Below are 14,573 nucleotides of genomic sequence, written 5' to 3' on the forward strand. Positions count from 1 at the left end.
TTTACAAATGGCCAAACTGAGGCTTGCCCGAGACCTCACAGCCAGGAAGCAGCAAAGCCAAGAGCAGCTCCATGGGAGCGGGGAGCTTTCCCCTGCCTGTTCATTCCTCGATATGCTCGGAGCCTAACTGGTGCTCAGATATTCACCAGAGGGATGCAGATGAATGAGTGCCACATACACCCAGTCATCTAGATGAAAATGTGCCTTCTGCAGAAGAACTAGGGACGTCCCATGTTGCTGGCGAACACTTTGGTTCTTGCCATGATGATTTAAGAAACCCAAAGGGATAGTAGCCTCACTGAGTGCAAAGCCAGTTTTAAAAGAATCGCAGCTGTAAAAAACCACCAGAACCCCTAACTCTTCTGAACAGGTACCCACGGCTCTTCAGCTGGTGGCAGTTTGGATCAGGCCCAGGAGCTTGCCCTTCGCTTCTGCTTTTTAGTTGACATAGACCCAGCAACCAGGTCAAGTTTTGCATGAGACAGAGGATGTCAAGCAGCTTGTTCCCTTCAATTCGCTCTTCCTCAATCCTCGGGAAATAGATCAAAGCTTTTTCCCCCCCAAACCAGTCCTTTTCCTTAAAAATGCATTCATGATGCAAACCCTCCATGTGATGCTGTGCTGGGTACAAGACTGTTTTCCTGCCATCCTGGAGGTGAGGCAAGAACCCTCTGAGGAAACGCTGATCAGTTTCCAATGGCTACCACGGCAAATTACCACAAACCCGGTGGTTATGGCAACACACATTCTGGAGATCCTAAGTCCTGAAGTCAAGATGTCAACAGGGGGCACCTGCCTGGCTTAGTTGGTTAAGAATCTGACTTCAGCTCAGGTCATGATCTCATCCCGGGTTGTGGGTTGTGAGTTCGAGCCCTACGTCGGGCTCTGTGCTGACAGCTCAGAGCCTGGAGCCTGCTTCGGATTCTGTCTCCCTCTCTGCCCCTCCCCGACTCATTCTCATTCCTGCACACGCTCTCTCTCTCTCTCTCTCCCTCACACACACACACACACACACACACACACAAATAAATAAACATTAAAAAAAAAAAAAGATGTCAACAGAACTGCATTCTTTCTGAAGTGGGGTTTTTCCAGCTTCTAGAAACTGCCTGGGTTCCTGACCCTTCCTCTGTCTTCAGACCCAGCTGTATGGCATCTTTCAATTTCTCTCTCTCTCTCTCTCCTGTTTTTTCATCTCCTTCTCGGCTTTTGGCCTTCCGGCTTCCCTTTAATAAGAACCCTTGTTGCAGGGGGGTGGCTGGCTCCGTCAGTAGAGCATGCAACTCTTGAGTTCAGGGTCATGAGTTCAAACCCCACATTGGGCATAATTACTAAAATAACAGCAGAAAATTCCAAATAAAAGGCAGTGATAATACAGAAAAAAAATCAGGAGGAAAATACAAGCCAAAATTGAAATCTAACATTTCCTTTATGAGGAAGACAGACTCTGAGAGACAATCACCTGCAATGGCTTTAGGAGACGAATAAAATCTGTTTCCTAATATTCAAAGGGTTACTGCTAAAGGCAACAAAAATTTTAAAAAGAATTTGGGTTTCTATTCTTTGAGATTCAGTCAAAAATCAATTTGGAAGTCAAAAACTACCCCATTCCAAAAACAGTAATTAACAAAAGTACAACTGAGAAAAATAACATTTTGGGGGGAAAGTGGAGAAAACCTTTACATAATAATAAAATAAAATGTAACTAAGGATGCTTGGGATTACACTGGGCCCAGCAAGATAGTCCAGGGTGATCACCCCATTACAAGATCCCCAACTGAATCACCTCTGCAAAGTCCCCTTTGCCCAGTAAAGTAACATTCACAGGTTCTGGGGATTAGGACATGAACATCTGGCGGGGAGGTGCTTATTCTGTCTACCACAATAACCTGTGCAAACCCTCAGCCTCTCTCTTTTGAAAACACCAACTCTCTTGAAGATCGCGTCACTTCCAACCCACAACCTGCCTTGCTACTATAACCCAATGGCCGCCAACCTTTGCTGCGCATTTGAATCACCAAGAGAGATTTTAAGACTCCCAGTCCTTGAGTTACACTCAGACCAATTCAATCACAATGTCCAGGGATGGAGCCAGGCATCTGTATTTGCTTTTTTAAAGAGATCTCCAGGAGATCTTAACATGAAAGACTTGGGATCCATTGCTATGAGCAACACACGACACACTTCTATCAAGCCAGGCTCCCACACCCCTTCTTTCATGGGTGTCACAGGGACCTGCCACATAATTTACGGGGCCCAGTGCAAAATGAAGATGGGGGGGCCCTTATTTAAAACTCAAGAATTCCAGGACAGGAACAGAAGAAGGGCACTCACCTTGAGTCCAGCACGACTCAGTATCTTTGTCCCCTCCAAGCCTGGCCTCATCTCTGATAAGGTCAGGAGCCATGTGCAGGATCCATCCAGTATCCTGGCTTTCCAGTCCCTTGACTTTCATCACACCAACGAGATTTCCCTGCCCCCTCCGTGTAGTTCCCCACACATTTTCTGAGCCCTCCATCTCAAAGCATCCCACACTGACCCCCAGGACCTGGCTTCCTCCAGAGGTGTCCTAACCTTGGAGACCTCTCCTTCCATCAACGCTACTGTTCTTCCCCGTTATCAGTCTCCAACTTCCTCAGGTCCTATGCTCCACCCTTTGAGGCCACAGCCCTGCACTATAATCCTTTCCATGCAAACACCCTTCAGGCTGCGTGTGAGCGTGGCAAAACACCAACCCTCCACCATCACCACTGTTTCCAGCCTGTGTAAGCAGCTAGGCATGAGGCGGGGGAGGCGAGGGGGGGGCGGGGGGAATGGCAGGAAGCTGCCCATGTTGTCGTGACATTTATGACCGCAGATCATAAATGGCGCCCCGGCTCCACAGACAATGCTGCCTAGCTCCCTAATACATTCACCTTCACACTCCACAAGATGGCTATTACTTCCTCAAATCTCTCAGACTGAAACCTCTGGCCGACTTTAAATGGCTCATCCTTCAAAGAGTAAATAATGCCATCAAGAAGAACCACCTAGCGAGACCCACACACTCTGCTTTCCTCCCGTGATAAAAGTCCTGCTCCAATGACAAGCCCCCATCTGAGTTCTAGATCCCAACTACACCGGCCTCCCACACATTTTAGTCTTGAATTATTCCCTTCCTCTCCTTCATCAATAATCTCTCCCTTTGAGATTATTACCGTTGCACCAAACATGCTTTAATAGCTCTCTCCCAGCTTTTAAAACTTTTTTTTTTGAGAGAGAGAGAGAAAGCCTGTGCCCGTAAGCAGGAGAGGCGCAGAAGGAGAGACAGTCAGAGAATCTTAAACAGGCTCCACACCCAGCTCAGAGCCCAACGCTGGGCTCAATCTCATAACAATGAAATCATGACCCGAGCTGAAATCCAGAGTCAGACACTACACTGACTGGGCCGCCCAGGCACCCCTAAAACTCTTTAAAAAGAATTCAGGTCTTATATGGCATGTTCTCTGATTATAATATAATTAAGTTAGAAATTAGTAACAGCCGGATATCTGGAAAATATCCAAATAGTTGGAAATTTAAAAATATACTTCTGGTGCATCTGGCTGGCTCAGTCAGTAGAGCATGCGACTCTTGATCTCAGGGTTAGGAGTCAGAACCCCAGATGGGGTATAAAGATTACTTAAAAATAAAATCTTCTAAAAATTTTTGTTAAATATAAGTTTCTAAATACCCTTAGTCAAAGAATACGTCAATAGGTAAATTAGAAAGTATTTTAAACTGATTAAAATTGAAAAGTCAACATATCAAGATTTGTGTGCTGTTATTCCACTAACAGCAGTACTTAAAGGGAAAATAATAGCCCTTAACACCTATATAGAAAAAGAAAAAAGATCTCAAATCAATGGCCTCAGCTTCCATGGTAAAGAAACTAGAAAAAGAGAAAATAAAACCCAAAATGAGCAAAAGAAAGGAAATAATTTGGGACACCTGGGTGGTTCAGTCAATTAAGCATCCAACTCTTCTTGATTTGTGTTCAGGTCATGATCTCACGGTTCATGGGATCAATCCCCGCATTGGGCTCTGCACTGATGGCATGGAACCTGCTTGGAATTCCCTCTCTTCTTCTGTCCCTCCCCTGCTTGCATACTCTCTCTCTCCCATAAATAAATAAACAAACATTTAAAAAAAGAAGAAAGGAAATAAAAGTTAGAACAGAAATATAATATAATCAGGGGTTGCCTGGGTGGCTCAGTTGGATAAGCGTCTGACTTCGGGTCAGGTTATGATCTCATGGTTCGTGGGTTCAAGCCCCGTGTTGGGCTCTGTGCTGACAGCTCAGAGCCTGGATCCTGCTTCTGATTCTGTGTATCTCTCTCTCTCTCTCTCTCTCTGCCCCTCTCCCACTTATACTCTCTCTCTCTCAAAAATAAACATTTTTAAAAATATGTATATAATCAGAAAAAAAAAGAGGAAAAATAACAATAAAACCAAAAGATGCTTGTTTGAGGGGGAACAAAATCAATAAAATTGATAAACCTCTAGCCAGAGCAGGAAAAAAAAAAATATGAAACACAAATTACCAATATCAGGAATAAGGGAGGTGGCATCACTACCAATATTAAAAGGACTAATAAAAGCATATTATGGGGGTGCCTGGGTGACTCAGTCAGTTAAACATCCAACTCTTGATTTTGGCTCAGGTCACGATCTCACAGTTCATGAGTTCGAGACCTGCATCCGGCTCTGTGCTGGCAGTGAGGAGCCTGCTTGGGATTCTTTCTCTCTCTCTCCCTCTATCTCTGTCCTACCTGCTCATGCTCTCTCAAAATGAATAAATAAAACATTTTAAAAAGAGCATATGATGAACAACTTGTCAACAGAATCAACAACTTAGATGAAATAAACAAATTTTTTGAAAAACGTGAATTAAGCTCACTCAAAAAGAAAGAGAAAACCTGAATAGCCCTACATCTTTTTTTTTTTTTTTTTATGGTGAAAAAAATTTGTGTTTAGATTTAGTCAGCCGGACTCAGTTTAGATGATCCCAATTTTGTTGGCAACATCCAAAGTTGAACGTATATGCCTTTTCTCCATCAGGCCTGATCAGAGTGTTGACCTCAGCCACGTCAATGTCATAGAGCTTCTTCACAGCCTGTTTGATCTGGTGCTTGTTGGCCTTAACATCCACAATGAACACAAGTGTCCTCTATTTTCTTCATGGCTGACTCTGTAGTCAGGGGGAACTTGATGATGGCATAGTAGTCAAGCTTGTTTCTCCTGGGGGTACTCTTTTGAGGATATTTGAGCTGCCTTTGGAGACACGGTGTCTTAGGCGATCAGAATGTAGGTGATGTGAGGATGTGTGTGTGTGTGTGTGTGTGTGTGTGTGTGTGTGTGTGTGAGAGAGAGAGAGAGAGAGAGAGAGACCGTGGATGCCTTTCAGCACCGCTTTCTTGCCTTTCAAAGCCTTTGCTCTGGCTTCTGCTTTGGGAGGGGTAGGGGCTTCCTTCTTCCCTTTCCACACCATCTTCAGAAAAGGCTAGTCCCACAACTTTAAAATAAAGTTCCAAATAATTTTTAGAGAGAAAAAAATATATTGGTTGAGCTACAGTAAGGGACCACCCAGCAAGAACCCACTTTCCTGATCTTGTTTGTTGATTTGATAGAGAAGGGTAGAGGCAAGGTGACAGACACCAGCAGCTTAGCCAACTCTGCTTGGGAAAAGCTGAGTCATAATGAGGTCGCAGCTCTCCATAAATCTAAGTGTCACCAATCAAACACCCTCAGATTACACTAAAGAAGACGCATGGGGGAGTTCTGATTGTCTGTGCAGACCTTGACACACCAGGGGATTCATTTCTGTTTGAACTTTGCAGGTGCACAGTTTTCACTGGGAGAAAAAAAAAAAAAAAAATATATATATATATATATATATATATATATATAGCCTCCTTGGACAGACCTAAAATGCAGACACTTAGCACCCAAATGAGTTATGTAAGGATTAAATAAAAACATTCCAATAAGAGGCTTGGCACACAGTAAGAGCTTCATAAACACTCCCTCTCACTCGGGGGCCGGCTGGCAATCACACACAGCAATGAACCCTGCCCGCACCTGAAAATCTACTCATAAGACCTTTTTTCCTTGAGTTTAAGGAAACGGGAGAACCTATGTCCTGAGAGGCAGTTACCGTGTCTAAATCATTTCGCTGCATTTGAGGAAAAAGCAAACATTTTCATTTTGCAGTGGATGATGGGCGCACGCCCAAGAAAATTACTCAGCCCTTGTTTTTCTCCTTTTGGGGTTTTCCTAGAATAGTTTCAGTCCAACTGCAATGAATCTCTAGATCCCATCACCATCGGTTTGGGCTTTGGGAAATCGACTAACCGCTCCACCCCGCAGACCACCGCTGGGCTCAGACGCGGGATCAAAAGGGCGCAGCGCCGGGAAGGGGCGGACTCCGGAGGGGGGCGTTACGAAACCTTCGGGAACGGACGGCCACTCCTCGCAGGGGAGGGACCGAGGGCCGGGCCTCGTTCTCTAGAAGTCGCAGCACTGGATCCCAGAACTCAGTTCTCTGTGGCTTCTCTGTGTCCGAGCCTCCGCAGCGAGCTCCCTAGTGGCTCACAGCCCGGGCCGCTCTCCACGCGCCAAGTGCCTTCCCCGGCCATGTCGTCCTGCAGCCGCGTGGCGCTGGTGACCGGGGCCAACAAAGGCATCGGCTTCGCCATCGCGCGCGACCTGTGCCGGCAATTTTCGGGGGACGTGGTGCTCACGGCGCGGGACGCGGCGCGGGGCCGGGCGGCCGTGCAGCAGCTCCAGGCCGAGGGCCTGAGCCCCCGCTTCCACCTGCTGGACATCGACGACCTGCAGAACATCCGCGCCCTGCGCGACTTCCTGCGCAAGGAGTACGGGGGCCTCAACGTGCTGGTCAACAACGCGGGCATCGCCTTCCAGCGTAGGTCGGGGGTGGGTCTCTGGGGGCGCCAAGGGTTCGGGGCAGAGAGCCGCGGGCGCCCCCTACTTGTGGGCTGGAGTGATCGCGGAGCGCAGCGCCGGCCCCTCGGGATGCGCTCAACATTGGCCTCCCTCGGCGGCTTCTCGCTTTCCGCGGAGTCGCGGGAGCGGTTCGCTTAGCGCGAAGCTGGCGGGGCGCAGCCCTGGGCCCTCCCGGAGCCGTCGGTTGCTGCGGTTTGCCAGAAAACCGGCCTCCTGGGAGGGGGCCACGCCCTGCTAAGCTCATCAGCTTTCTGTCTAAAGCAAAAAACATTTTCCCTGCGAAGGGTCTCCAGCTCACTTTGGGCTTTCGCTTTCCTTGAAAGGGAGCTTTCATAGAAGCCCGGAGGCATCTGCTCGGGACAGGAAATGGATCGCTGAGACGCGATCAGCGCGCACTTGCACAATAGTGGACTTGAGATTTTGTTTAATGGAAAGCTTTGATAGGCTCAGCCAGAAAGGAAGCGAGCCTTGTTCCCTCCCCCAGGGAATTTGTTTGTCATCAAACATACATTTTAAGTGTGATTTTAAGTATCATCTTTGGCGGGGGGGGGGGGGAGGTCAAGGATATTGCTCTATTGATCTACTGAGAAAGTTGTTGAGCCGCCGTGTGGTGGAGGTAGAAAGAATAACCAAGCCAGACTCACCTACAACCTAGTGGAGACGAGAAACCCAACAGGCAGAAGGGAGTAAAAACTGCCGTGAGGCCTTGAATGACCAGCCCCCCGGCTTGAACCCTCACCGAAGCTGTGCACCCGCACCTCCAACTCAGCGGGTCGGCTTTCCGGAAGCGCGGGTGGGAGGTGGCAGACACCCGCTGGTACAACCCTCAGCCCCTGGCTGAAGGATTGATGGATAAATACGCCGCTTCCCGGACCAAGCGTGCAGGAACGCGGGTCCGCTGGCAGCCCTTGCCCCCTCAAAAGTGTGGGCGGGGGACCAACAGCACGTGCAGCCCCAGGCACTCGCTGGGATCGCAGGATCTCGAGCCTCACCCCACACCCGCTGAATCAGAATTTCATTTTAACAGGATTGCCAGGTGCCTCCCATACCCTTTCAAGATTGAGCCGCTGCCCTGAAAGCCAGGAATGCTCAAAGTGGGGCCAGACCTGTAGCTGTAGCGTCACCCGAGAACGCGTTAAAAATGCAAATTCTGGAGCCCCACCCGACACCTTCTCAATCCCAAACTCTGGGGGCGGAGCCCAGAAAGCTGTGTTTTAACAGGCCCTGCAGGTGATTCACATACACCCTTGAAGCTCGGATCCGGTGGCTTAAAAATCGTTTTAAAGTTAGCTTGTTTTAGGGGCGCCTGGGTGGCTCAGTTGGTTGAGGCTGGGCCTTCAGGTCAGGTCATGACCTCGGGGTTCGGGAGTTCGAGCCCCGCGTCGGGCTCTGTGCTGACGGCCTGGAGCCCACTTCGGAGTCTGTGTCTCCCTCTCTCTCTCTCTGCCCTCCCCCACTCAAGCTCCGTCTCTCTCAAAAATAAACTACAAAAATATAATAATAAAGTTAGCTAGTTTTTCCTTTAATTAGAGATAAAATCTAGGGCGCCTGGCTAGCTCTGTCCGTAGAGCATGAGGTTCTTGATCTTGGGGTTGTGAGTTCCAGCCCCACCTTCCGCGCAGAGATTGGTTAAATAAACTTGAGAGAGGGATAAGATTCACTTTGTTATATACATTTCAAGGGGAAATGCATGACTTTGTTTCCTTCTCTTTTTGGAAGCTGATGATCCAACACCCTTTGACATTCGAGCTGAGATAACACTGAAGACAAACTTTTTTGCCACAAGGAATGTCTGCATAGAATTACTGCCAATAATAAAACCTCATGGTAAGTCCAGCCATATGTCTGCCCCTCCCCTGCTCATTCTCATTCTCTCTCTCTCTCTCTCTCTCTGTCTCAAAAATAAAAATAAAAAAAGATGTATAATGGGGCGCCTGGGTGGCTCAGCTGGTTGAGCATCCGATTCTTGATCTCAGCTCAGGTCTTGATCTCAGGGTCGTGAGTTCAAGCCCCAGTTTGGGCTCCACGCTGGGCGTGAAGCCTACTTAAAAATAAAATGAAAGATATGTTTGATACATGGCAGTGCTCTTTGGTCCCATGATATGAACTCAACCCTAGAATAATAGGTGTTACAAGTCCCCAAAGGCCTCTTGCCTTTGAGCAACCTCAGTGGGTCCTTCTCAGCTCCTCAGGGTGGTGGGGCCACACCAGCTCATTTGGGAGCCTGGCAGGGAAGGCTCTGTTTTAGCATCATTATGACTTTCCCTGTGTTCCTTTCTTCACTTTGTCAAGCTAATGAAGAACCTCCCAAAGAAATATTTCTTTATTAGGAAGTATCTTGCCCACACTCCCAAGTATTCAATAACTTTTATTACTTTTTCCACAAATACTGGAGGGCCTACCATAACCCAGGGTGCTGGGGACACAGTGGTAAGCACTGTGAACAGGGACAATCCTGACCATGGAGCACTGAGTCCAGTGGACAAGACCCTCATTGACAAAAAATCCTACAACTGTACTGGGAGGGGGCAGAGAAGGCTCGCTTCCTTGACGATTCTCTTTCCCAGGAAGGCAGCTGTGATTCTTAGGAAGAAAAACTCTGTGGTTCTTATAAGAAATGTGCTTTTCTTGGGGTGCCTGGGTGGCTCAGTCGGTTGAGCATCTGACCGTTGATTTCAGCTCAGGTCTTGATCCCAGGGTCGTGGGGTCGGAGCCCCGCATTGGGCTCTGTGCTGAGTGTGGAACCTGCTTAAGATTCTCTCGCTCTCGCTCTCTCTCTCTCCCTCCCCCTCTCCCCAGCTCATGCTTGCTGTCTCCCAAAAAAAAAAGAAAAAAAAAGTGCTTTTCTTAATTTAACATTTTGAATAAAGATGATCTCTAGTGCAAAAATCTTAAAATCTAAAAAGATGTTTGGTGAGAGCTGCACTCAGACTCATGCTCCCCCACTTGCCCAATTCCTGTCCCCAGTCTCTACAGGCGATTCCCTTTGTCTTTTCCCAGTGGGATGAGATCACAGAAAGCCCGCAGGCAGAGTTGCTGGGACTGGCTGAAGGAAGCCTTGCTTGGTTCTAGGTGCGTGGAGTTGCTGAGTGCTCAGGACCAAGGGCATAGTTTTTAAATGCAAATCTAAGTTATGTATGTGTGTGTGTGTATCCCTTTTTTACATAATGGGAACATTAAGTATAATGTTTGCTACTATGCTTTTTTTCACTATCTCTGGGACTCTTTCTAGATCAAGACAGAAAGCTTTCTTATTTTTTTTACAGCTGCATTGTATTCCATTTGCAAGGGTGATGTCTACCAAGTGTCTAGAAGTCTTCTCTCTATGGGTTTTAGAATCCTAGAATTGGAAAACTACAAGGTATTGAAGAAACTTGACATTCCTATGACTTCATTTTACGAGAAGGAAATTGAGACCCAAAGACATGAACGCAGTCAGGTAGTGATAGATCTGGAAACAGTGTTCAGGTTTCCTGACTTCACCCCTCAATCAAATCAGGATAATTAGTTCCAGTGAAGGGAAGGATCTTAACGCCAAACAATTGCAAAACAAGCCGTTTTGAAAGATGAAAGGCAGCTTGGAGGAGGGTGGAGCTCGGGCATCAACCCAGAAGCAGATGAATCACTGGCTTCAACCAGTTCTCTGTAACAGTAATTCCCAACTTGGGAATCTGGTTTACAACACATTGAGAATACTTGTGAATTTTCAGTAAAACTCACGTTTACCCAGAAGGCAAAAAGCGAGGATCCTTGCTTCTTGATTTGTAGGGAATCTCTACCCATGCAAAACTGACTTAAATGTCACATTTGATTTGGCTTTATAATGCCTCCTTATTTAAAAAAAATTTTTTTTAATGTTTGTTCGTTTTGATGGACAGGGTGTGAGCAGGGGCGGGGCAGAGAGAGAGGGAGACGCAGAATCTGAAGCAGGCTCCAGGCTGTCAGTACAGAGGCTGAAGCCTGGCTTGAACCCACAAGCTGTGAGATCATGACCTAGGCCGAAGTCGGACGCTTAACCGACTGAGCCACCCAGGCGCCCCTATAATACCTCTTTAAAAGAAAGTTACTTCTGGGACCCCTGGGTGGCTCAGTGGGTTAAGTGTCTGACTTTAGCTCAGGTCATGATCTCACGGTTAGTGGGTTCCAGCCCTGCTTTAGGCTCTGTGCTGACAGCTCCGAGCCTGGAGCCTGCTTCAGATTCTGTGTCTCCCTCTCCCGCTGGCACTTGGTGTGTATCTCTCTCAAAAATATATGCACAGTTAAAAAAAAATTTTTAAGTTACCAAACCTTTTGCTTGTTCTTTCAAGATTCTGAGTGAATAAGTTAATCCAATGTTTACCCACTAGGGGGAGCTACTTGTCCACTCTTTCTAAGAATGGCTAGGGGTTGTTTCAGGACCAGGGGGCCCACCTGGACCTCAGCAAATGGTGGTGGTTGTGTGGGTGCAGCCCTTCTCAGGACTGATTGCACCCAGCTGGCTGCTGAGATGGTCATCCCTTGGCCTCACTGATGATCACCTGAGATGTCACCTGAGATCAGAGGACACCTCTGACTCTTAGAAAGTTTTTTATTTCTACCAAAGGCAAAGAGTAGCACCCCTATGTTCATTTTTCTTTCTTTCTTTACCCTTTTGAATTTAATTCCTTGTAGCAACCAGGCAATTAAGAACAAATTTGTTTAGGGTGCCCGGGTGGCCCAGTTGATTAGGTGTCTGACTCTTGATGTCTGCTTGGATCTCCATCTCAGGGTTGTGAGTTCAAGCCCCACGCTGGCTTAAAAAAAAGAAAAAAGGGGGGCGCCTGGGTGGCTCAGTCGGTTAAGCGTCCGACTTCGGCTCAGGTCATGATCTCATGGTCTGTGAGTTCGAGCCCTGCGTCGGGCTCTGTGCTGACAGCTCGGAGCCTGGAGCCTGCTTCCGATTCTGTGTCTCCCTCTCTGTCTCTGACCCTCCCCCATTCATGCTCTGTCTCTCTGTCTCAAAAATAAATAAACGTTAAAAAAAAAAACAAACAAAGCTGCTTAGAAAGTAATGAAGAACACAACTTCATCAAAGTAGTATTCCTAGCCAAAGCATTGAAGTGAATCTAATTAGAAAACCATGCCAGTCCAAATGGGAGAAATACTACAAAATAATAGCCTAGAGTCTTCAAAAAGATCATTGTTAACTACTCTAGGTTAAAACTAAAGAGCTATGACTGCTAAATACAATCCGTGATCCTACGTTGGAGCCTGGATGAAAACAAAAACTATAAAGAAAGACTATTGAGATAATTGGACCCTTTGAATACGGACTGTACTTCAGATAATAGTGTTATATCATGATAAATGTCTTGAGGGTGATCACTCTTGTGGTTATGTAAGGTAATACCCTTGTTACCGTATATAAAGTGCTTAGGGCAAAGTTTTATGATACTTGTCTGCAATTAAGACAAAGAGAAAGCAAATGTGGCCAAATGTTAATAATTGAGGGGCTTAGGTGAAGGGCATATGGGTATGTATTGAACTATTCTTGCAATTTCTCTGTAGGCTTCAAATTTTTCACAGTTCAAAGTTGGGAAGGAAATATGTATTACAAGAGAGGAAGAAAATACTGAAGAGTCTTAGGTACCTGGGGATAAGTGAGTGCTCATATTCAAGACAGAGTGAGGCCATCTCTGTGTGCAGTTGGCCCACAAAGATATCTAGTAGAATGTACAACACACACACCCCCAACCCCATGGTGAATGAATGCCACTCAGAAAATGCAATAAAATCCACCTATCCTAGTGGATACAGAAAGAGTGGATTCGGGATAATATGTAAGAAAAGAACCCCCTAAATGTGGTGTCTTTTTTTTTTTATGTTTATTCATTTTTGAGAAGGAGAATGAGTGGGGGAGGGGCAGTGAGAGAAGGGGACAGAGGATCCGAAGTGGGCTTTGTGCTGACAGCATACAGCTCCATGTGGGGCTCGAACTCATGAACCATGAGATCATGACCTGAACTGAAGTCGGACACTCAACCGACTGAGCCACCCAGGTAACGCAACGTGGTGTCTTCTGATGTTAGGTGAACTGTGTAAATTCACACACTGGTTTTGGGATTTCCAATCAATGTTTCCAGCCGTCTTCTAGTTTCTGGCCTGCATGTTTTTTCATAGACATAACCGTCTTTTTAATAGCCGTGAATTATGGTTAATGTGAATATTAACTCATTAATTATATTTAATTATTAATGATGGGCTAAAGAAAGTGAAGAAAATCAAAACTGGGATGGAGAATCAACCCACTCCATGTGTGAGAGTACCCATCATTCAGGATAGACAGGGTCATCGTAAGGCATTGCTTGACCCTGATATTTGGCAGTTGGAGGCAAAGAGGTGGTGCCCAGGGCCCTAGGAAATTGTGCAAACCAGTAAACAGCTTTAATCCTTGGGGTGAGGGTGCTGTCTCTGGGAAACCAAGTTCACAGGCGCCTGGAGTGTTTGTGTGTGTGTAGTGGGATGTTTTATAAAACTGCCCACTGGAGAATCACTGCCCTTTAGCCCCTGTTACTGATGGAAATGTGTCCTTTCCTTTGGGGGAGGAGAGCACAAAATAATGTTAAAGCCCACTGGGTCCCTTCTAGAGTCTTTTTTTTTTTTTTTTTTTTTTTTTAACCAGCAATTAAACCTGCAGTATCAATCAATTGCATGTTGGGTATAGTCACCCAACAATCATTTATCTGTGACCTGCTTCCATATATTTACTATTCTGTTTCAGGCAGGGTGGTGAATATCAGCAGTTTAGAGGGCTCCAAAGCTCTTGAAAATTGCAGCCCAGATCTACAGAAGAAGTTCCGATGCGAGACGCTCACAGAAGGGGACCTGGTGGACCTCATGAAAAAGTTTGTGGAGGATGCAAACAACGAAGTGCACGAGAGGGAAGGCTGGCCCAACTCGGCTTATGGGGTGTCCAAGCTGGGGGTCACGGTCTTATCAAGGATCTTGGCCCGGCATCTGGATGAGAAGAGAAAAGCGGACAGGATTCTGCTGAACGCATGCTGCCCGGGGTGGGTAAAAACGGACCTGGGTGGGCCTTGCGGCCCCAGGACTGTGGAGGAGGGAGCTGAGACCCCTGTCTACTTGGCCCTCCTGCCTCCAGATGCTACCGAGCCTCATGGCCAACTGGTCCATGACAAAGTCGTCCAAAACTGGTGAATGTCTGCTTTGGTGCTTAATGCTTAATAAACGTTTGTGGAGTGAATGAGTGAATTCTGGTGGTATAGTCGGCTTCATTTTCTGTCGACTAGAATCTCCCTGTGAGAAAGCGGGTCTCGTCTAGAATCGGGCCGAGAGATTTTACTGTGCCCAGACTCTAACCTGAGACGGAGAAGAACCTGGTCCAGTGGTTCTCCAGTGTCAGAGGGCATCACAATTACCTGGAGGGCATGTTAAAACATTGCTCAGAACTGGGGCGCAAAGATGTGCACTTCTGACAAGTTCCTGGGTGCTGCTGGTGTTGGCCGAACGAGAGCCCTCAGGGCTACGGAGCGGGCTGCAGCCGTGTTCCAGCAATCCCATGCTGTTTCTAGGTTGTTGACTCTTCGAGGATGTGATTCCTCCATTTCTAT

The 14,573-nt window shown here is 46.9% G+C and overlaps 1 protein-coding gene across 1 annotated transcript; it reads left to right on the forward strand.

Moving 5' to 3' along the window:
• Nucleotides 1-6,484: 6,484 nt before the first annotated feature.
• Nucleotides 6,485-14,214, forward strand: CBR3 (carbonyl reductase 3). Its single transcript, XM_030330189.1, has 3 exons — nucleotides 6,485-6,943; nucleotides 8,704-8,811; nucleotides 13,724-14,214. Exons 1-3 carry the CDS (start codon nucleotides 6,655-6,657, stop codon nucleotides 14,158-14,160), a joined length of 834 nt encoding a protein of 277 aa, XP_030186049.1. The 5' UTR covers nucleotides 6,485-6,654; the 3' UTR covers nucleotides 14,161-14,214.
• Nucleotides 14,215-14,573: the final 359 nt, after the last annotated feature.

The sequence above is a fragment of the Lynx canadensis genome, chromosome C2 (assembly GCF_007474595.2).
Source record: "Lynx canadensis isolate LIC74 chromosome C2, mLynCan4.pri.v2, whole genome shotgun sequence".
Taxonomy (NCBI): domain Eukaryota; kingdom Metazoa; phylum Chordata; class Mammalia; order Carnivora; family Felidae; genus Lynx; species Lynx canadensis.